General features: G+C 47.4%; 1 protein-coding gene across 4 annotated transcripts in view; it reads right to left on the reverse strand.

The window, feature by feature from the left end:
* Myh11 (myosin, heavy polypeptide 11, smooth muscle) overlaps window positions 1-22,032 on the reverse strand; it is a 97,662-nt gene that overhangs the window by 52,477 nt on the left and 23,153 nt on the right. For 2 of the 4 annotated variants that reach the window (XM_006521843.2, XM_006521844.2), the window contains exons 4-6: window positions 9,482-9,509; window positions 3,519-3,621; window positions 1,577-1,597 (exon numbers count right to left, since the gene is read on the reverse strand). In XM_006521843.2, the coding sequence (XP_006521906.1) occupies window positions 1,577-1,597; window positions 3,519-3,621; window positions 9,482-9,509 (152 nt within the window). The remainder of the gene's footprint in view (window positions 1-1,576; window positions 1,598-3,518; window positions 3,622-9,481; window positions 9,510-22,032) is intronic. The other 2 variants (NM_001161775.1, NM_013607.2) reach the window with 1 other exon arrangement.

Genomic DNA, 22,032 nt, shown 5'->3' on the forward strand with positions numbered 1-22,032 from the left:
TGCTTTCCAGAGACAAAGGTCATTGCGTAGTACAACGCTGGGATGCCTCTGGGAGTATGCAGTGTACAGGAGTCCTGCTGTCCATGGTGATACCGCAGTGCAAGTTTGATGTGTCACTTTCCTCAAGCTAAGCCATTACAACCCTCCCAACTGCTTAAGCATAATTTTTATGAAACTTGCAGCATTTCATGGGCCAATCTGGACTTCTGATACTTCCTAAGGAAGGTAATTTGGAGGCTCCAAACCCATCAGAGATTCTTTTAAGCAGCTGCAGAATGAAACCTTGAAACTTCATGAGCTCTGTCTAGCAGATGAAATGCAGCCCGTCAGACCCCTCTGAAGGGCCCCTGTGTGCAAATGCAACCACGTGTTTAATAGTGACATAGAAAGGGCCAACAAAGTAAGCCATGCCAGGAAAGCAAAGAGATGCCAAGCTACAGAAGGCAGCAACTACTGTTGGCCTGAGCATCCCCCTGCAATGCAGCATGTAAATTAAGATGCAGAAGGCCTTGTCTTCATGGAAACTCCAGCCCTGGCCCACTGGAGAAATTGACAAGAAGAGGCATCCACTTTCCTTGGCTTAGTAGGAAGAAACTTAGAGTAATGACATCTACCTGTGTAGACTTGGGATCCAAAGGTGTCCTCTGACCCTTTGTTCCCAAGCTCCCTCTTCTAGAGTGAGTCTTCTAGCAGGCACATTAAATGGTCTTCTGAGCAGCATTTTGAACATAGAGACCTCATCTGATGCATGATGAGACTGTGGCCCAGAACTGTTAAGTGTCTGGGCAAAGGTTACACAGCCCATGCCAAGTAAGATCCTGCTTCTTGTATGAGATAAAGTATTGTGGCCCAGCATCTACCTACAGCAGACTAGGTGACACAGAACACTCTGGAGGGTCTCTTTTAGGCTGGGACCCATGTGCCAGCTCTGCATCAGAGTTCAGTTGACACACACAGAGATCCATGCAGGGCAGGCTGTGTGTGCCGTAGCCGGGGCCTTACCAAGCCACCAAAGCTAGTGCATCACAAACCCAAGAAGGTCTCAAATGTCTCAGGTGAGGCAACTGGCATGCAGGAGGAGACACAAGCACAACACACACATGCACAGAGACACACGGGTGCAGGGGACAGAGCTGGGGCAGGAAGTCACGGATGGTAACTTTGCCCTGGCTGGGTTTCCTACTGACCAAGCCAGGGCCACTCTGGAGCCTGATGGTCCTAAGATGCTCAACAGATGGGATGGGTCATTCCAATGTGTTGGAGGTACTGATGGTGGGCACACTATGGGGAGTGATGAGGGAGTTTATTCTGAACTGGGGCAATCCATCCAGGCTGGAGTACAGCCCTAGGGATTCTGGTAGAAGCCACTAGATAGCTAACATGCCCCACTCTGGTATCACCCCCACCTCCCACCCATGTACACCATGATATTTTGGTGCCTCTACTAGTCTGGGGCCAGGAACTCATGAGTCTGCCCTGTTCCCACATCTACTAGGAGCCCGTGGGTGCAAAAGATGCATGCAGGTCTTAATCCACTCGGTGCCTCCCGTCACACCAGGAAAACTCTGTTACTCACGTAGGCAAAAGATGGACCTTGCTGCGGTGGGATAGCACAGTATGAAACAGAGGTCAGTGCTTCTGCTTCACATCCAAGGCCCACCCCATATTGGGAGCCCTGGGCTAGGCTCCTTCTCCATGTCATGGCTACCAGTCCCAGCCCACAGTGATCGGCTCCTTCCCTTATACTCTGCTGCTCTCTCTAGACTCTCCTCTCTTTTTTCTCTCCATGCACCCTCCCTCACTCCCTTACTTCCTTTTGAAGACACTGTATAGCCAAGCTAGCTTTGAACTCATGATCCTCCTGCCTTAGCCCCTGAGTGCTGGGATCACAGGCTCACACCATCACAATTGGCCATTAACTACATTCTTAGACACCCAGCTACCTCACGTTTCCTAATTGCTAGGGCCTTAGTGTATATCTTCCTCCCTCCCTCCCTCCCTCCCTGGCTCCCTCTTTTTCCCCTCCCTCCTTTCCTTCCTCTCCTCCCTCCTTTCCTTCCTCTCCTCCCTCCCTCCCTCCCTCCCTCCCTCCTTTCCCCCTCCCTCCTTTCCTTCCTCTCCTCCCTCCCTCCCTCCCTGGCTCCCTCCTTTCCCCCTCCCTCCTTTCCTTCCTCTCCTCTCTCCCTCCCTCCCTTCCTTCTTCCTGCCCTTCCTTTCTCCTTTTGACAGGGTCTTATGTATCCCAGACTGGTCTCAAACTTACTAGATACCCAAGGTTGAAGTTATAATTCTCCTGCCTTTACCTCCCAAATGTTTGGATTAAAGGTGTGCACTACCACATCTGGTTTATAGGATTCTGGGGATGAGCACAAGGCTTTGTACCCACTAGGTAGGCATTCTTCCAACCCCTCGAGCTCTCCTCCCCCACCACACTGACGTTTGATCTGATAGGGGAAGCAATATGCCTGCATATAGAGGGAGAGAGTGTCTAGCTGAATCATCGTAACTATCACATCTTGTTTTTTTCTATATAGGAAAAGGCTAGGTGGGAAGAAGCAGGATTCTCTCTGATAAACAAGCTTAGGCCAGTGGTCCCTACACAACCCTGACAGGCTGGTCTATGGTTGTGGGCTTGTTTAAGGGGAAAAGTTTCCTAGGATATATCCAGCACCCAGCCCAGGTCCCTGAGAACTCCAGGTTCACTGGCCACTGAGCAAGACTGCTACCCCTAAGGATAGGAAACAAGATGCAGGGTGGCAGAAACCTTTCCTGTCATCTCTCTGCCCTCAGAATCCATAGAGAGGAACTGACAGGATCCTTGGTCCCATAGTGGACTGATGAGGAAGGCAAATGAGAGAGAGGAAAGGAAATAAGAGAAGGTTCTAGAAACTTCTTGTACTTTTTCTTGTAAGTCCTCCTCCCACGGGGACAGTGGCATTTTTGGTTGCTGTTGTCCTCCTGTGTCTGTCATTTGTTTGTACTAGCAGGTCTAACAATGTAACCACATGTTGCTGTAGGACCTCATCCTTGTGTTGTCTGGCTCACAGCAAGAAGGTCAGTCAATAGTAGACCAGGGACCCATGCTGAGTGACCTCAGCATCCTTGTCCCCTGGGGGTAGGACATGGGGTCATTCCAATTTGGGACTGAGTCCCACCCCCTAGGAACATTTGACAGTATCTGGAGCATATTTGCTGCCTCCAAATATATTGTGGCATACAGGGACAGAGACAAGGGACCAGGAGCATTGCAGTTCATAGAACAGTCCCTACAACAGAAAGTCAGGTCATAGTGATGTCAGAGCCACTGCTAAGAAGTGCTCACCGCAGATCTCAGTGGAGGAGGCTGTCTGCAGACTTCTCAGACCCTGTATCCATGAAGGGGGAGAGGGTCTCCAGAGTCAGCCCACTCCACCCAGGGGGGACAACCCAGCGAACACAGGATGAGTTCTCACTCAGGGTTCTGTTCGCTCTGAGGATGCTAAGGCCTGGGTGGCCTTGGTGACAGCGCTGCCACTTACCGTGATGCTGCTGTCTTTCTTGCCCTTGTGGGAGGATGCCACCACAGCCAAGTACTGTATGACTTTCTTTGTGTTCTCTGTCTTTCCGGCTCCAGACTCACCTCTGAAAGACATGAGTGTGGTGACTCTCATGGTCATCCCTGCCACTCCCCAAGTGAGGAAACCAAAACTCCTCCTAGCAGGGGCATTTACTGGATATGTGCAGGTGCACATATGGAGGCCAGAGGTCAACCTCTGTTACCATGCACCTTTAAGAAAGAAAAAAACAAAAACCAGATTTCTCTCTGGCTGGAACTCACCGATTAGGCTAGGCTGGCTTGGCAGTGAGCCCCAAAGATCTGCTTGTCTGTGTCCCTCCCCTTGCTAGGGTTATACACTCATTACTCTGCCCGACTCTTGTCTAACGTGGGTCCTGGGGATCTGAACTGAGATCCTCATGTTTCCACAACAAATGCTTTACCCACTGAGCCATCTCTCCAGCCCTGAGCTTGGGTTTCTTACCCCTGCATATGAACCTAAATACGCCCAGGTCCACAAGCCAGGGCACTCCTCTAGAAGGACCTCCTCTAGGAGGTACTTCTCTGCAAGGAAGAACCCAGAAGAGGAGAGGAGAACCTGAGTTCTGCTGTGAAGGATCAAACTCCAGTCTATTCTGCATTGTCTACTGAGAGGCACTGCCAGCAAAGTGGACCCAGAAGAGCTGGACAAGAAAGACACTTCCAAGAAAGAATGTGTATTCTTCAAATAAGCAGAACCCAAAGCATAAAATCTAGGAAAAAGAATCGTATCCCGTGGGGGAGGGGGGTATAGGGGACTTTTGGAATAGCATTTGAAATGTAAATGAAGAAAATAGCTAATTAAAAAAAAAAAAAAAGAATCATATCCCATGAGTCCTGGAGCAGAAGCAAGCTCTTTCATACTCAGCAGAATTCCTTGAATATCAGGCAGTTAGCTGATAATCGCAAATGAGTAGCTAAAGTTTTCCTTGGTTGGAGTAATTTATGCTAACGTACATATAGCTGATAGCTTCTGTGGAGGCTTGACTAGGTTTGACCACCATAGACTCATGTGTTTTGAATGCTTGGCCCGTGGGTAATAGCACTATTAGGAGGTGTGGTCTTGTTGGAGGAAGTGTGTCACTGTGGGGGCGGGCTTTGAGGTCTCCTATGCTCAAGGTCCACCCAGTGTGGAATCCAGTCTCCTCCTAGCTGCCTTTGGATCAAGATGTAGAACTCTTGGCACCTCCAGCATCCAGTCTGCCTGGATGCTGCCATGCTTCCTGCCATGACGATAAGGGACTAAACCTCTGAAACCATAAGCCAGCCCCTATTCAATGTTGCCCTTTATAAGAGCTGCCTTGGTCATAGTGTTTCTTCAGAACAATCAAACCCAAACTAAGACAAGTCTCTCTGCTCACTTTGCTTCCACATCATCTTCCATCAGGATTGTTTGTTTATTTTTTCCTTTCTTGCTTGAATGTTCTCATTTTTGGCGCTTATTTCATATTGTATGATTGGAGAAATCCTTTTTTTTTTAAGTCTGGAAAAAATATCATCCATGCAAAGGTCAGCTCGGTATTCTCTGGGCATAGCTCTGCTATTCTCCCTAAATAGAAGGAAAAAAATAACTTTCTCTGCCAAGCATGTCTCAGTGACTCTGTTGAAGCTGGAGAAGAGAGAAAAGGAAAAGCCACCACTTGCTCTGAGAACTGGGCCTGGCCCCACGGAGTCCACTGTTGAAAAAGGATGCCTCTTCTGGACAGTTTCCTGTTGTCCCAGTTTGAGTGAGAGCTGTCTCCCACAGGCGATATATCTGAACACAGTCCCTAACTGGTAGTGCCTGGGGCGGCAGGTCACAGGAGATGGACCTTTGAGGGTCATAGCCCAACAGCTTCCAGCTCAGGCCCTCTACTTCACAACAGCAGGTGAGAAATGACTGGGTGCAGGTTCCCACTGCCAAGGTCCGACTCACATCAGCCGCTATGATGGGCTGCACACAGTCACAGTGGTGTGAGGTCCCTGGTCCTCCTTTCCCAAAGGACACATGATTGATTTTTTTTCTACACTTTGAAGAATTGACAATGTGTGTGAGAAAGGGTACTTGCTATTTTGCATGCTCAGTCTCCTTTATCTTTCTCTCAGCACCACCCTTACATTTGGAGGCAAGAGCTATGGTGTCTTAGTCTGTGTTACTGTGGTAAAGAACTCTAGCCCAGAGTGGGTAAGCAACCTGTTCTAGGTCTCACAGCAAGGGAAGGGCACATTAAATTCGGTCCTTGATTCCAATGCTACCCACACTCTTGCTATTCTACCCCACAGGCTCTGTTCTCTAATAATATTGATTATTGACAGGATTTAGACTCACCAAGTAGACAAACATCTGGCCATGCCAGTGAGGGAATTTCTAGATTGGGCTAAATGAGGTGGGAAGAAACCCCACATTGAATGTGGGAGTCACTATCCCATGAGCTGGGGTCCTCCACGGCTTGGAAAGAACAAAGAGAGCCAATCAGTAGCATCCAGCCCTGTGTTTCCTGACCTCCTGTGCAAGGTCCATGTGCCACACCCTGGGAGCCATAGCAAACCCAAGGGCCAGACAAAGGGCAGGCGGGCCTTTGTGCTTCCTACGTGCCTGGTCTGCTCCTTCACTCCCCAGCCATCTAAGGAGGAACTTCATGGTTCTTTTCATCACTTTGGAGAAACTGAGGTTTAGGGACACGGAAGTAAACTGCTTCAGTCCCAGGTACTGCCATAGACAGAAAACGGAGGAGGAATGAAATTTAATAATATGACAACCCATATTGTTCACCGCCTCCTGATAGATGAGAAAGAGAAAGATAGAGGGATACCCCAGCTTTGGATTCTGAAACTGAAAGCAGTGATCAAAGAACGAGGCCACTCAGTTGTACACCATAATATAAATTACACCATAGTATAAACTGTACCATAGTATAAGTTACTTCAGTTGAGCTAATGTCAAAACAGTGGGTAGACTTCCCTTTCACCTGAAGGAAAACGAGGGCAAAGAGAGAAAACCCGGGTTCTGAACACAGATCTCACACTTGGCACACCAGCATCCTACCCCATTCCTACTGTCTCATTCTTTGTCATCTGACCTTTGGTCTCCGCTCCTGACAACAGTGGAGACATGAGCAGCCACAGACTCTGGGAACCCTTCTCTTCCCTATGGTCCTCTAGGCTCAACTACTTGATAGCTGATAAAAATAGTCTTAGGCAGCCTTGCCAACAAATACACCCAAGCACCAGGCTCCAGGCATCTAAAGTTGGCAGGCTCTGTGTGATTCCAGAGACATGCCTCTCTATCGCTGCTTTCCTGACTCTGGAACTTTGGGTGACAGTGCTGTCCCCATCCAAGTCCCTGTCCTGTTTTGAGGAACTTGTCCTCGGCTTCCTGTTCCTGGAGGCTTAGCTAGACCTCCTGGGTTTTGTACTCTCCCTTGGCATGTGTGACCTGCACAGTCTCTGGGGAAGATCCCTGTGCTGGATAGAAAGTTCTGAAAATTCCATGACTTCTCATCATGGAATTGTACATTTTGATCTGAATAATTTTATTTTATGTGCATTGCTGTTCTGCCTGCCTGTATGTCTGTGTGAAAGTATCAGATTCTCTGGAACTGGGGTTACAGACAGGTGTGAGCTGCCATGTAGGTGCTGGGAACTGAACCCAGGTACTCTGGAAGAGCAGCCAGTGCTCTTAACCCAGACTCACCTCTCCAGCCCCTCATTTAAATAATTTTAACTATGTGATAGTTCTGCCTCTCTGAGTCGAACACCACTAAGAGCTTATTACAGCCTGTTGTTGGCCCCAACAAGGAGCCAATTGGCTGTATGCTCACAGCTCCTCCTAAGTCCCCCCCTCCCCCCACTGCAAGCTAGCTGTGTCCTTTGATATTGGTGTCCAATAGCAACTTCTATACATTCTGCAAAGCCCAGTTAGGCATTTTGAATATTATATGAGACTCAAGGTGTTTGTCTCCTATAAACTTCATTAGCTTGAATGGCATAGGGGGCTCCTGGATCAGACAGCCTGCATTCAAGTGCTTGCTCAACCAGTCATCTGCATGGGCTCTGGTAAGTTACTTAACCTCCTGTGCCTGTTTCCTTACCTATAAAATAGGTGTATGTCAGGCATTCCATATGACCACTTCGAGGGTTAAACAAGAGAACATGACACTCAGAATGGTGACTGTCACACAACCCTAGCTGCTTTTTCTCACAGCCACTTCCTCCCTTGTGCCTATGTGCTCTGTCAGTACTATGATCTCCACCATCCGTCCTAGTGTTATCCCATAATCCCCACCACACTTCTCCCTGGTTAGAGGTAGAGTGGGAAAGCCACTTCTGACCCAGGGTAGGTAGCACATCTCAGGCTTTGTGGGTGTTCTCCTTGGTGTCTGTCAACTTGACACAAACCTAGACATAGCTGGGAAGAAGAACTCTGACCTGAGGAAACCTCCTCCTTAGGTAGTGATTGATGTGTGAGTGCTGCCCCAGGACAGGTGGTCCTAGATTATAAGGAAGCAGGTTGAGCAAGCTATGAGGTGAGCTAACCCATGGACTCTGCCTGTTTCAGTCCCTGTCTTGGGTTCCTGCCCTGACTTTCTCTGTTGATGGACTATGATATAAACTAAATAACCCCCCTCCCCGGTATTGCCTTTGGTCACGGTGTTACATCCCAGTAAAAAGAAAAGCGAGTGGGCCGTGGAGTCCCCTCATACCTACTCGGCATGGCTGTGGAAGCTGGTGTGTAAACAACTAGGTTGCAGATGTGTTTCAATAAAAGTTTATGTACAAAATACAGACAAGGGCCCCTGGGGCTCCTGGTTGAACATGTTTATTGATCTTATAGTTATAAGTTTCCTACTCCCCATCCCTAAGACAAAGGATCGCTAGTCCTGACACCTTCCTTAGTTCTTAATCTCTTGTTCTCTCGTTCTCCCTCCCTCCCTCCCTCCCTCCCTCCCTCCCTCCCTCCCTCCCTCCCACCTCCCTCCCTTTCTCTTCCTTCCTCCCTCCCCCTCTCTCCCTCTCTGTCTCTGTCTCTCTGACTGTCTCTGTCTCTCTCTCACACACACAAAATAAATGTAAAATAAATAAATAAATAAAAGAAGTGAAGAACCTCTCATATCCTCCAACCACTATGATATTCTGCCCAAGCACTTGGGGTTGGGTGGCTATGAACCAAACTCTCTGAAATCATGAGCACAACATCAATAAATCTTTCCTGTTTCCAGCTAATTATGCCTGGCATTGTGTCCCAGTCCTGGGGAGCTGGCTCAGAATGTAAAGGTACCTGCTGCCAATCCCAGTGGTTTGCATTTGATCCCCAGGACCCATGTGGATGGAGATAAACGACTGCTGCAAGTTGTTATCTGACTTCTACATGCATCATGGCACTTGTGTATCCTTACGTGCTGTCTTAGTTAAGGTTTTACTGCTGTGAACAGACACCATGTCCAAGGCAACTCTTAGAAAGACAACTTTAATCGGGGCTGACTTACAGGTTCAGAGAGTCAGTCTATTATCATCAAGGTATGAGCATGGCAGCATCCAGGCAGGCATGGTGCAGGAGGAGCTGAGAGGTCTGCATCTTCATCTGCAGGCCTCTTAGAGAAGACTGACTTCCAGGCAGCTAGGATGAGGGTCTTAAAACCCATACCCACAGGGACACACCTATTCCACCAAGGCCACACCTCCTAATAGTGCTACTCCCTGGACTAAGCATATAGAAACCATCACACACACTTACATGATAAATTTTTTAAAAGGTAATTAAAAATAGAACAGCACCAGTGTCCTTACGCATTCAAGTACGCTGGTTTCCATCACATGTACCCTGTCCCAGGGACAAGGCTAGGCGATTACAACTGTGAACACATCAAATTTGCCATCCTGGAGATCTTTGGATTCAGTAGACAACAAAGGAAAAATCACATCACTTACGTGCACAGAATGGACTGGTCTTCACGATCTGCAAACAGAGAAATAAAAAACAGAGTGTGAATTAGACTGAGCCCTGAATCTAAGGGTCTGGACCTGGTTCAAGTCAGGCTGTATTATCAACTTCCCACATGATGGCCAGACTGGAAGTGGCCAGGGGCCAGTTGTACTGGATACCCAGGACCCAGGAGGCCAAAGTAAAGCCACAGGGACAACTGCAGTGCCTGAGGTGCTTCTTGAAAGAATCTTGAGCATGGTGCCCTCGGGGGTGGGGGTAGGGGTGCCAGCCTCCAGTCACACCAGCTCTGGGGGCTCCCAGAGCCTCATCCGTCCTGATTAGGTTATAGACTGGGCACACTTTGGGTGCAGGCTGACCAGGCACCCTTGTGGCTATAGGTATCTCTGCTCTGAGTCCTGGCATAAGTGTTCTAGCTTGCTGTGTCTGCTCCATTAGCTGTGATGTGTTACAGTGACAACCTTGGGTTGTGACCAGTGCTCATCTCTCTTTTGGGGAGAGTAATGCAGGTTTCTTTAGGTCTGTCCCTATTTCACTCCTGTCCTTTTAGAAAGCTGTGCTAGATATTTTATGTCAACTTGACATAAACTAGAGTCATCTGAAGGGAAGGAACCTCAATTTGCAAAATACTTCCACAACATCCACTGTAAAACATTTTCTTAATTAAGGATGTGGAGAAGCCCAGCCCATTGTGGGTGGGGCCATCCCTGGGCTGGCAGTTCTGAGCTCTATAAGAAAGCAAGCTGAGCAAGCCATGGAGAGAAAGCCGTTAGCAGTACCCTCCATAGCCTCTGTATCAGCTCCTACCTCCAGGACCCTGCCCTGTTAAGAGTTTCTGCCCTGACTTTCTTCCGTGACATGCAAGTGTAAGCAAATAGATCCTTTCCTCCTCAAGTTGTTTTGGTGTTTTGTCACAGCAATAATCACCCTAACTGCAACAGGAGCCTTGGGGTGGTTCCTTTTGTTCCCAGGGAAGGGTTAAGGATATGCTCAGAGCTAGGTTGACTGGATCGTCTGACTTAGAATTTCTACTTGGTCTGAGATAGAGTAGAACAGAGGCCTCTCTTGCTTCCTTCCAGGCCCTTGGTGTCTGTCATTCAACCTCCTTTGACCCATGACACTGTTTCCACAAGCTGCAAGTTCCTAGGTAGGCTCTTTCTCTCTGGAAGGTGACAATTCAGTACCTGATGGTACCAGAGACATCTCCCCACCCCATACAGAGGACATCATGAGATCAAAGATCAAGCAGGTGTCATTGACAGCTTTCTACTCAGAAAGTGCTCCAGAGGGCCAGCCAGAAATCTCTGAGGAATATGGGAACAGTGACCAACATTCCAATCACCAGACAAGAGCAGAGATACCAGAGTGCCAAAGGTAGTGCCGTCTATTCTGAGTTCCATGCCTTCAGCCTCAATTCACCACAGGATACTGTACCTTCAGTGCCCAGCACATATTTGGGAGCACTGTTATCTGTTTTTAATATATCATAGGATAGATGGACAGATCAGAGGATAGACAGGAGGATGGATAGATGGATAATGGAATCAGGAAATCAGGAATTCAAGGTCATCCTTGGCTATATAGTAAGTAGCCAGGGCTACATAGTGAGACCCTATCTTGAAAGAAAGGAAGAAAGAAAAAAGAGGAAGGAAGGAAGGAAGGAAGGAAGGAAGGAAGGAAGGAAGAAAAAAGGAAGGATGGAAGAAAGAAAGAAAGAAAGAAAGAAAGAAAGAAAGAAAGAAAGAAAGGAAGGAAGGAAAAGAAGGAAGGGAGAGAAAGAGAGAAAGAGAGAAAGAGAGAGAGAAAGAGAGAAAGAGAGAAAGAAAGAAAGAAAGAAAGAAAGAAGAGAAAAGAAAAGAAGGAAGGGAGATAGAGAAAGAGAGAAAGAGAAAAAGAGGAAAGAGAGAAAGAGAGAGAAAGAGAGAGAGGGAAAGAGAGAGAAAGAGAGAGAGGGAAAGAGAGAGAAAGAGAGAGAGAGGAAGAGAGAAAGAGAGGAAGAGAGAAAGAGAGGAAGAGAGGAAGAGAGGAAGAGAGAAAGAGAGAAAGAGAGAGAGAGAAAGAGAGAGAAGCCCAATATACACTAACTAAAGGGTTGGAGAAACAAGTGCCCTGTGACACTAGAACCCAGGTGACAAAACTTTCTCTGCAGCCCTGACAGGAACTGACGGGGTCTCTATAGCCCAGATTAACCTAGAACTCACTATATAGGCTAGGATTCCTCTGAATGTCTGATCGCTTTGCCCTTTACCTTCTCAGTTCTATGATTCCAGGTCTCCAGCACTCACTGTTTATGCAGCACTGGGGACGGAGGTCTCATGCCTGTTAGGCAGGCACTCTGCTCTCTGAGCTGTATCCCCAGCCCTGGCCTCCATAATTAAAAAAAAAAAAAAAAAAAAAAAGCTTGGACACTGGCAGATCATGGGCTCTGCTCTTCCATCTGACCTGGGGAGGGAGCCAGGCTTTCTCAGCAGCTGGCAAGAGCTGGCCCCTGAGCAACAGAGATTTATAGGGTCAGAGGCTCCCAGGCCTCCAAGGAGGAGGAGCAGGCTCTGTGCTGAGGGCCATCAGCAGCTCCCTGGCCTGGGATGTTCCCATCGGAAACACAAGCGTGGGAAGCACAACTCTGGGCAGTCAGCTGTCAGCCTGACCCCAGGGAGTTTGCCTAAACTTTCCATGCCTGGGACTTTCTGTTTCCTCACTGAGCCCAGTCTTGGAGAGAGCCAGGGGATGAGCCAGGTTTTGTGGATAAAAGGCCATGTGATCAGATCTGAAGATCTCTGTAACTTTGGGATCCACATGGTGGGGGAGAGAACTGACTCCCACAAACTATACTTTGACCTCCACATGTGTGCACATGCCAGTGCACATATACAAAACCAATACATGTAATTTGTCATTTTTTTAAAAAAAAAGAACAAGGCCTTCTTTCCCAGCACACACCTCCTTGTCTATTCAGGTCCATATTCATGGCTGTGAAATTAACATCACATGAGCCAACTCACTTAGGATATTCACATCACATGAGCACCATCTCTATTTAGTTCCAGAATATTCTGTCACTCCCAAATAAAACCCTATACCCATTAGGCCATCCCTGTCTACCAGCCATTCCCACTAACCCTTGGCAACTGTGTGCCCTGTCTGCATCTGTGTGCACGTTTATATGTCCTGGGTATTTCACACAGGTAGAGAGAGACACACAGCACATGTATCATGTTTGGGAGGGTTATCTGAATTGTAATATATATTACTGCTTTTTTTCCTGATCACAGTAAAGAAATATTCCATTGTATCATAGACCACATTTTATTCATCCATGGATAGACATTTGGGTTGTTGCTACATTAGAGCTATGGTGACTTGTACTGCTGAGGACTTTCACATATAAGTTTTTCTTTCAGTATTTGTTATATTATCTGAGAGCCAGTACCTTGGTGATACTGTCTCTGATTCCACAGTCTGATAGCTGCAACAGGGGTCTATTTACTGCACACCTTGCCTGTAGTGCTGCTCTGGATAGTGGTAACAGTTGCACACTGTCTAACTCTATGGGAGATTCTTGGGAGATTTATATTTTCACAAAAACAATTTGCCTGAAGATTGAAGAAAGAATGTTGAAAAAGGCATGTCTTTCCCTATATCTATAAGGGCTTCATGCTCTCCCTGGCTCCTTTAGACCAAAGATTCTCTGTATTATAGCAATTAACCTCCCCATGATCATTATTTAACTTGTTAGCTTTTCAATATATTTTTTAAGTATATATATAACATACAGTATTGTTTTCTTTTCCAAGTTGGTAAAAACATATACAAAGGACTGTGTAGCATTATATTCACATTCACCTCAAAGAAGAAGGAAAGGAAATGTCCATCAACTGATGATTGGATTTAAAAATTCTGTATGCCCATTCATCGAGATACTATTTAGCCATGAAAAGGGAAAAGTGCTGACACCTGCTACAACAGTTGTGTGCACGCAACAGAGCACTCATGCAATAGATAGGTAGATGATAGATGATAGATAGATAGATAGATAGATAGATAGAGACATTTTAAAAAACACAATAATTTTGTACTTCCTTCTTTTTGTTTGTTTTTGAAACAATTATGTAGCTCTGACCTCAAATTCACAATCATCCTGCTTTTACCTACTGGGAGCTGGGATTTCAGACACTGCTACCACACTAGGCTTATACCATCACAGGTAAGTTCTGCTGTGCACCAGGCCCTGGAAACATAAGCCAACAAGGGCCACTGTTTCTTGCTTCTACATCACTAATGGCAGAGTATGGGAGTTGTGGTGGTTTTAATGAAAATGGCCCCCCATAGGCTCATATATTTGAATGCTTAGTCCCCAGTTAGTAGAACTGTTTGAGAAGGATTAGGAGGTGAGGCCTTTTAGAGTGGGTGTGGCCTTACTGGAGGTGATATAGCCTTGTTGGAGGCGGTGTGTCACAATGGATGAGATTTGAGGTTTCTCTGAGGGCCTCTCTCTGCCTGCAGATCAGGATATAAAGCTCTCAGCTACTACTCCAATGTCATGCCTGCTTGTCTCCCACCATGATGACCATGATCATGAGCTAACCCTCTGAAACTATAAGCCAGACCCCCATCAAATGCTTTGCTTTATTTTTAAATTTATTTTGTATTATTTTATGTCCACTGGTGTTTTGCCTGTTTGTATGTGTGAGGATGTCAGATCTCAGAGTTACAGACAGTTATAAGTTGCTATGTGGATGCTGGGATTTGAACCTGGGTCCTCTGGGAGAACAGTCAGTGCTTTTAACTGCTGAGCCATCTCCCAGCCCCAAAATGCCTTGTTTTATAAGAGTTGCCTTGGCATACTGTCTTTTCACAGCAATAGAACACTAAGACAGGAGTCAAACGGGCAAGAAAATGGCTGAGGGCTGTAGTCACACTTGTAAGCAGGACATGTACCAGTGCACTGACCCCAGTACACCTCTGTGGCTTCCCAGAGTAACAAGAAGCCTTTCGTGCTACATCTGTAATGAACTATGTCAAGGACATATAGTAGTGCAGGAGGTCAGAGAATCCCCAAGCTGAGCAAAGCAGCTCAAAGGCAGGAAGCATGTACTTTGCGCCTCTGGGCAATGACAGCCTTACTGTGGCTCAGGTCTAGCTTTGGTCCTGGGACCTCACCTCACCACTAATCTGCCTCTGTCTACCCTTCCTACCTGGCCTGGGGACTTGTCTTTAGAAATGTGGGTCTTGTGATGTGCTTGAGGTGGGATAATGGGCCTGGGGTTACACTAAGGCACAGCAGGCAAGGACTCCCTGGAGGTGCCCAGCATCTCAGAGTCTTGTGGACTAGCTATTTCAGTTGATCCCTGCTGGAGTTCTTGCTAGCTGGCTGCTGAGACTGAGGCCTGCAGGCTACCCATAAAAGGAGAAAGGAAAGTGGAGCTGGGAATGCATCCCAGACTCCACGCCTCTCTTCCTTTTTGTACCAGCCAGCTGTAGATAACAGGAGAGGGGGGACAGGGGCAGGGAGGATCCCAAGCCCAAAGCAAATGACTCCCTACTTTACATCCCCCAGGAAGTTAGCTTCCAGAGGTTCTACACACTGTGTGGGGCTAGTGCACAGTTGTCAATCCTGGGTCCTCCTCTGACACCAGAGCAGATGTCAGCTAAGGCTCAGGCATGTCTCATGGTGATCCCCACACAACCTGGAACAGACAACAAAGACACTGCGACACAAAGAGACGGGTTCCACCCTAGCACTGTACCCCTGGCTCTACTCTGGGTCCTTGTGAGCCTGAGCCCTTCCTCTTCCATTCTACCTTCTCTCTGGGAGACTCACGTGGGCTATAGGCACTGGGCCCAAGGGAGCATTTTCTAACCCTTAGAACTTGAGGGGCACCAGGGACAGGGGACTCTGGTGGCCTCTTGGGATCAGCTCTTTCTTTTCCTGTCCTCTGCCTCCAGCCCCACAAAGCTCTCCCATCTCATGTTCATAGTCACCTCCCAGGAGGCATCCACTGTCTCCTAGCCTAGGAGACATGCCCCAGGTTAGCAGCCTTCAGACTTTGGACCTCCCCTACCTACACTGTGGGGCTTCTTGACTAATGTCCCTTAGCTAGACTATGTGTGACAGGGCTACAGCATATGGTTCGGCCCTCAGTCAACCCTGCTGAGACAATCAGATTGGAAAGTGCATACTTTTCATGCTTCCTGGATGAAAAACCAGAATGGGCACTCCATATTTACTCTGCTGGGCAAGCCTACTTTTCCAACTCAGAATTCACTATTTACTCAATATTTTAAGATTCTTGACTGCCTCCTGCCTCTGTAAGAACTCATGGATACCAAAGAGTGTGAGGGTTTCTACTAACTCTGAGTTCCACTTGGGTCCAACATTCACATCTCTACCTTATATGGGGAAACTAAGGGTTCATGAAGGCTCTACCTTCACAAATGGGACACATGCTCATACCCAAGAGACCCCAAACGTGTCCAAATGCTGAAGGTCTCTGTTTCCAATTAGTTTTTGATTGATAAATAAAGAGCCACTGGCCAATGGCTAGCAGGTAGACTGAGGTGGGACTTGGAGATTTGTTTGGGATAGGAACTGGGAGAGAAGAAGAGTGAGAAGAAAGCAGACCTAAAGGCCTACAGACATATGAGAATCAGGGAATGTGGCCACATGGACCACTTCCCCAATTATGTTTGGGGTAACAGAGATAAAATATAGATTTAAAAAGACATGAACTGAAAAGTACCAGAGGAGAGTGTTTGCTAGTAATGGGAACTATTAGAACTGCCCAATCTTTGAACTAGTCAAGGCATTTAAAATTTACTAGCCTGTGTTGCACATTTCATTCTCAAATCCAAGGGCTCTGGCAGGTGGCTGGGAGCACAACCTGCCAGGAACACAGAGAAGCTTAGCTAAATTTACGGCTACACTTCCCAGCCTCCAGCTAGCAGTGCTTTGTCACCGCCAACGCACCCAGGAGGTTTACCCGAGCTACACATTGCATTCGGTGCCAACCTGAATTACAGTGAGATCCTGTCTCAACAGACCAACGTTGGATAGAGATGGACAAGGAAGGGTGAAGTAAGTCAACAATGTATGGTGACTTAAAAGCTGAGCTAGACAGTTGAAGGAAGCCATGCCTGGAGACTCAGTTAGCCACACGCACTGTACCCACCCATTAGACGGTCCAGACCGGGCAGAGCTGAGCAGAGCTCCACACCCTCCTGGAAGTGGACGTATGCCCTGAGTCCTGTCTTGGAGGTTTGTAGGGTGGTGACTTTGAGTCAAACATCCTGACACTATTTCTCATCTTCCCATCCTGAGCAGTCTTTGTGCCTGCCACCGCTGTTTCTTTGCCCGGGGGTGGGTGGTGGGGGTGGGTGGTAGGGGGCATGAGGAGGGGGGGGGGAGATCAAAACGAAAACCCTGACTTTTCAAGAGCACAAAAGCTGCTCCATGAAACTAGATTGAAAACTTGAAGTTCCCCATGACACAGCTCAGAGCTGTGGGCCCATGCACATGTCATAGCATGGTGGTGTGTGCTTACATGCATACACATGCACATGGTGATCAGACGTCAACCTTAGGTGCTGCCTCTCACAGGGTCTCTCACAAGCTCACTGATCAGGCTAGGCTGGCGAGAATCCTCCCGTTGCCACCTCTTTTGGTGGAATTACAAGCGGGTGCTGCCATGCTCAGGTTTCCCACACTGTGTTCTGGGGATCAAACTCAGATCCTCTATTTACCTTCTGAGCTATCTCCCAGTCCTCCATCTTCACCACTGAAAACGAGGATCTGAGGCCAGATGTAGCCATATATGCCTGTAATTCTAACCCATGAGAGGCTAGGGCAAGAGGAACTCACATTCCAGGGCATCCTGGGCTACATAGTGTGACTGTCCTGAATGCACACATGAGTGAGTGAATGAAGACTAAATAAAACTAGTAACCTAGGGAAGTGTTAATGGGCAGCAATGACTGAATAGGGAGGGTAGAGTACAGGGCCATGATCACCCACCTTCTAATTAGAAGGTGCCATGATCTGAGCACGGTGTCTCCCTCCAAATCTCCACCCTCATTTCTCTCCCTTCAGCAAGGTGGGGCCTTCAGGGGGTGATAAGTCACCAGTGGGACTGATGTCCTTACACAAAAAGCCCAAGGGATCTTATTTCCCCTTGGACACTGCACCAGGGGCACCACCCTTAAACAGGAAATGGGCATGCCTTCACCAGACTGGACAGGAAATGTGCCCTCAGAATCCAGGCCCTTAAGTTCCTTCATCTGGGCTTCCAGCTTTCAGAGCTGTAGGAAGTAAACTTCTGCTGTTTATAAACGCATTTTGTTATAGTTACCTGGGAAGACTAAGACCTAAAGGCCCAAAAGTGTGCTGTAATTCCAGCAGGAGGCTGAGGCCAGAAGATTGCCACAAGAGTCTTATAGTGAGACTACGTCTCAAAAACAGAAATAGGGCTAGAGAGATGGCTTAGTGGTTAAAAGCACTGGCTGCTCTTGCAGAAGACTTGAGTTTAGTCCCTAGCACCCACGTGGAGTTTTACAAGTCCACTTCCAGGGATCTGGTGCCTTCTTCTGGATCCAGTGAACATAAAGCAGGCATAATGGTGGACACATACACACCCAGGCAAAATAACCATACACAGTTTTTTGTTTTAATCTTTTAAAAATAAAGCAAAAACAAATCACAACAAAGACATATGGCCTCTGCTAGTCTGTTTGCCTCTGGGCTCAGTTTCCTCTTCAGCCTTAGAGAGAAAAGTCACCAGGTTTCACTCCTGATTCTAAGACAAATCTGTCAGGCTCTCCAGGCCCTTTTCTCCTTTCATTTACAGACAAGGCTGCCAGCTGGCCACTGGCCACTTCCCCTAAGGCATAGCAGCCACAGAACAGAGAGACTTGCTTGCAGCCCACTGCACAGACTTAACTTATGCTTGAAGACGGCTGAGCTGAGAGCCCCTGCTAGGTGTTTTCTCTGTCATTGACAGGGTTCTCTTGATGCTGATGAAGTGAGAATAAGGCACTTGTGATGACACAAAGCCAGCTCCACACTTCCTGAGCCTCCACTCATCACGTTAGAGCAAAATCTTATCTGCCTTTCACACTTCCCCTACTTCACCCCAGGGACCCTCGGTGACAACCCACAGGGTCCTGTCAGAAGGCTTAGTGCTCCCTCTTCAGATCTTTCTGCAATTTGCTGAGTCTGACTCTGGGCTCCCAAGTGTTCAGCCTTCAACACTCAGATAAGAAGCAAGACCCACAGGGACAAAAGGCCTTTCCTGGGCTAGGGGCCAAGCATAGCTCAGTGCCACTGTTAAATCGAGAATCCTAGGGTCACAGGTACCAAGTTCAAAACAGTTCTGACACTGTCCAGTCTATGGAAGGTTATTCACTTCTCTGAATCCCAATCTCCCTGTCTCTAAGGGGAGCTGACAGTAGTGCCAGCCCCTAGTGTTGGATGCCCAACAAGCCATGCACGTGTAATCAGGAGACATGCACACACACCACACACACACACACACACACACACATGCCACACACACATACACCACACACACACACACACACACACCCACAACACACACACACACACACACAACACACACATACACCACACACACACCACACATACACACACCACATACACACACACACCACACACACATACACCACACACACATACACCACACACACACCACACATACACACACCACATACACACACACACCACACATACATGCCACACACACATACCACACACACATATACACACAAGAGTACCTAGAAGAAGCATATAAGAAGTAGGGAGTAGGGAAACAACCATCTGCATGGAGCTGGGCTGCAGCTCAGTGGTAGTAGAGTCTGAGCTAGCATACACAAGACCTAAGGTTCAGCGCCCCCACTGAAGAGGTAAAAAAGAGAAACCAACAGCAACAACAACAAATATTAGAATCCAGACCAGACAGCTTCCTAGGCCACAAAATAGGTGCCTGACCAAGAGAAGTGTATGAATCTCTAGTTAACAGAGTTCAAATGCCTAAACCTCTCACTTGGGAGAGAAGTTTGCAATCTCAAGACATCAAAGGGTGTGGCAGCCACACATCATCTTCCTTACCCAGATCCCTGTAAACTTCACAACCCTCTTCAGAGGTGATAAGAAGGTATACTTTTCTCTCTCTCTCTCTCTTCTCTCTCCCCTCTTCTCCCCTCTCCCCTCTCTTCTCTCTCTTCTCTCTCTTCTCTCTTCCCTCTTCTCTCTTCTCTCTTCTTTCTCTCTCTCAGGTTTAACTTTCCTCAGAGCCGGTGTCATCAGTTTGTTTGTCCATATTTGTCTATATTTATATCTTTACATAAATTTATAACGTCCCACCTGGAGGCCTCCCTGTGCCTCCCAGCCATGGCTTCTGCCAAACCAAGCAGCTGATCAAGCCTAGGATTCTCCTCCCTGCTCTAACAAGCCGAGTGCCCTCCTCCTGAACTTTTCCCTTCTGCCCCGGGCCAAAGTCTGCCCCCCCCACCCCCCCCACCCCCGCCCTGCGCTCCATTCTCAGCTCTTCCGCAGCATTCATTGGCATCCGAGCGGGCCAGCACCCCCAAACCGACTCCGGCAGGTCTATAGGGACCTCAGACTGCGCCTGGCCACGCAGCACTGGCCGTGAAATGGGCATAGTCAAACTTCCTGCAACTGCCTCGCCCAGTGGCCTGAGAACTCAGAAATCTGCCTGCCTCTGTCTCCCAAGTGCTGGGATTAAAGGCGTGGGTCACCACTGCCCGGCCTCATGTGATGTTTTATAAGTATGTTTGTAAACAGAATCTTTCTATGTAGTTCTGGCTGTCTTGGAGCTCTGAATGTTAATCAGGCTGGCCTCAACGTCACAGAGCTCTGCCTGCCTCTGGCTCTGCCTCTGCCTCTCCAAGGCTGGGATTTTACACCCTATTTTGCCCGACTCATGGAATGTTTTAAATAACTTTGCTCATAAACAAAATTTCACAGCCTAGAATTTGCAATGAAATTATCCCAGATCTTGGATCACTGTAGATTTTGGATTTTAGAATTAGGGATATTTGACCTGCAGTGTCTTAGGCTTAGGAAGGGTTTTTATTGATCAAGTACCAGCCACTGTTTTGAAAACGTAAGATGTAATAGTTCATTTAATGCTCATGTCTGCCCCAAGAGGTGGTCACAGACCTCTCTGTTTGGATGGATGCATTGGTTGACTGGTTAACTTTGAGATAGGATCTCATTTTGTAGCCCCGGCTAACCTCAAACTCATTGTGCAGTTCAGGATAGTCTCAAACTTGGAATCATCCTGTTTCTGTGTCCTGAGGGGTAGGATTACAGGCTTGGTCCGCCACACTGGCCAAGACCCAGTTGTGTCTCTCTTTTTCCAGAGGAAAAGCAGAGGTAGAGAATGTTCATTGCTCATTCACAGTCACATAGCCTGGCATGACCATGCTAGCCAGGCAGCTCTGCCCTAGAATTCATGCTGTGACTGCCATGTGCTTACTGCATCTTCAGAGGTTTGAGGAGAAGCAGTCCCTTCAGAAAGAACTAACGTGAGTGTATCCTTCACGAAAGTTCAAGGCTAAGCTGATGATGACAGAAACTACAACAGCAGGCAGGGTGTGTGCGCTGAAGAGGTACTGGCTGGGAAAAGTCATGGGAACTTTCTAGAATACTTCATTCATATCTTTATCTCAATAGTAATTATTCTATTATAGGCAGGTATAAAAATTATTTTCAGTGCGACTCTTAAATTAACACTTTCCCTATTATTTTGTGATGTATCTGCCATTTTGACCCAATAGAAATGCTCATTCAAGATGGCAGTCACATGGGCTGAGAAGCCCAAACCCAAAAATCCAAAATCTGAAACTTTTTTTAGTCCAAACGTGAAACCACAATGGGAAAATTCCACTTGACAAAACATTGCTTCATGAACAAAATTGTTTGAAATATTGTCCAAAATTACCTCAGAACTATAAAAAATAAAGAAAAGATGTAAATAAATGTTATTTTTACACTTGAGTTTCAGCCCCACAAATGCTCATCATGCGTATATGGAAATATTCCTAAATCTGGGGGTGGGAGGTCAGTTCCAAATCTGCAATGGCTCTGGTCTCAACATTTTCAGATAAAGAATCCACAAGCTGCCACACCTGGACTTGGAGTGTGTGTGCAAAGGCCCTCCATGTGAAAACATAGAGACTATTATCCCCTTTCACATACAAGAAAACTGAGGTTAGGAAGAAAAAGATACCTGAACGTGATTCCAGGGATGGAAACTGGCAGATGGCAACCCAGGTCTCTGCAGCTCATCCATGCCCATACCCATTTTTTTCTCTCTAGCTGCTAGCTGGGCCAGGGCTCTGGAACAGCCACAGGGATGGCAGAAGCCAGAGAGGGCGATTCCCGATGCCCGTATTTGCTCAAGCCCTGAGTGCCCTGCCCCCTCCTTGCTGCAGACCGACATTCTTTTTGCTTTTGCCCTTTTTTAGTCAAGGCATTGCCTGCCAAACTCCACATTCCTGA

The sequence above is a fragment of the Mus musculus genome, chromosome 16, assembly GCF_000001635.26.
Source record: "Mus musculus strain C57BL/6J chromosome 16, GRCm38.p6 C57BL/6J".
Taxonomy (NCBI): Eukaryota; Metazoa; Chordata; class Mammalia; order Rodentia; family Muridae; genus Mus; species Mus musculus.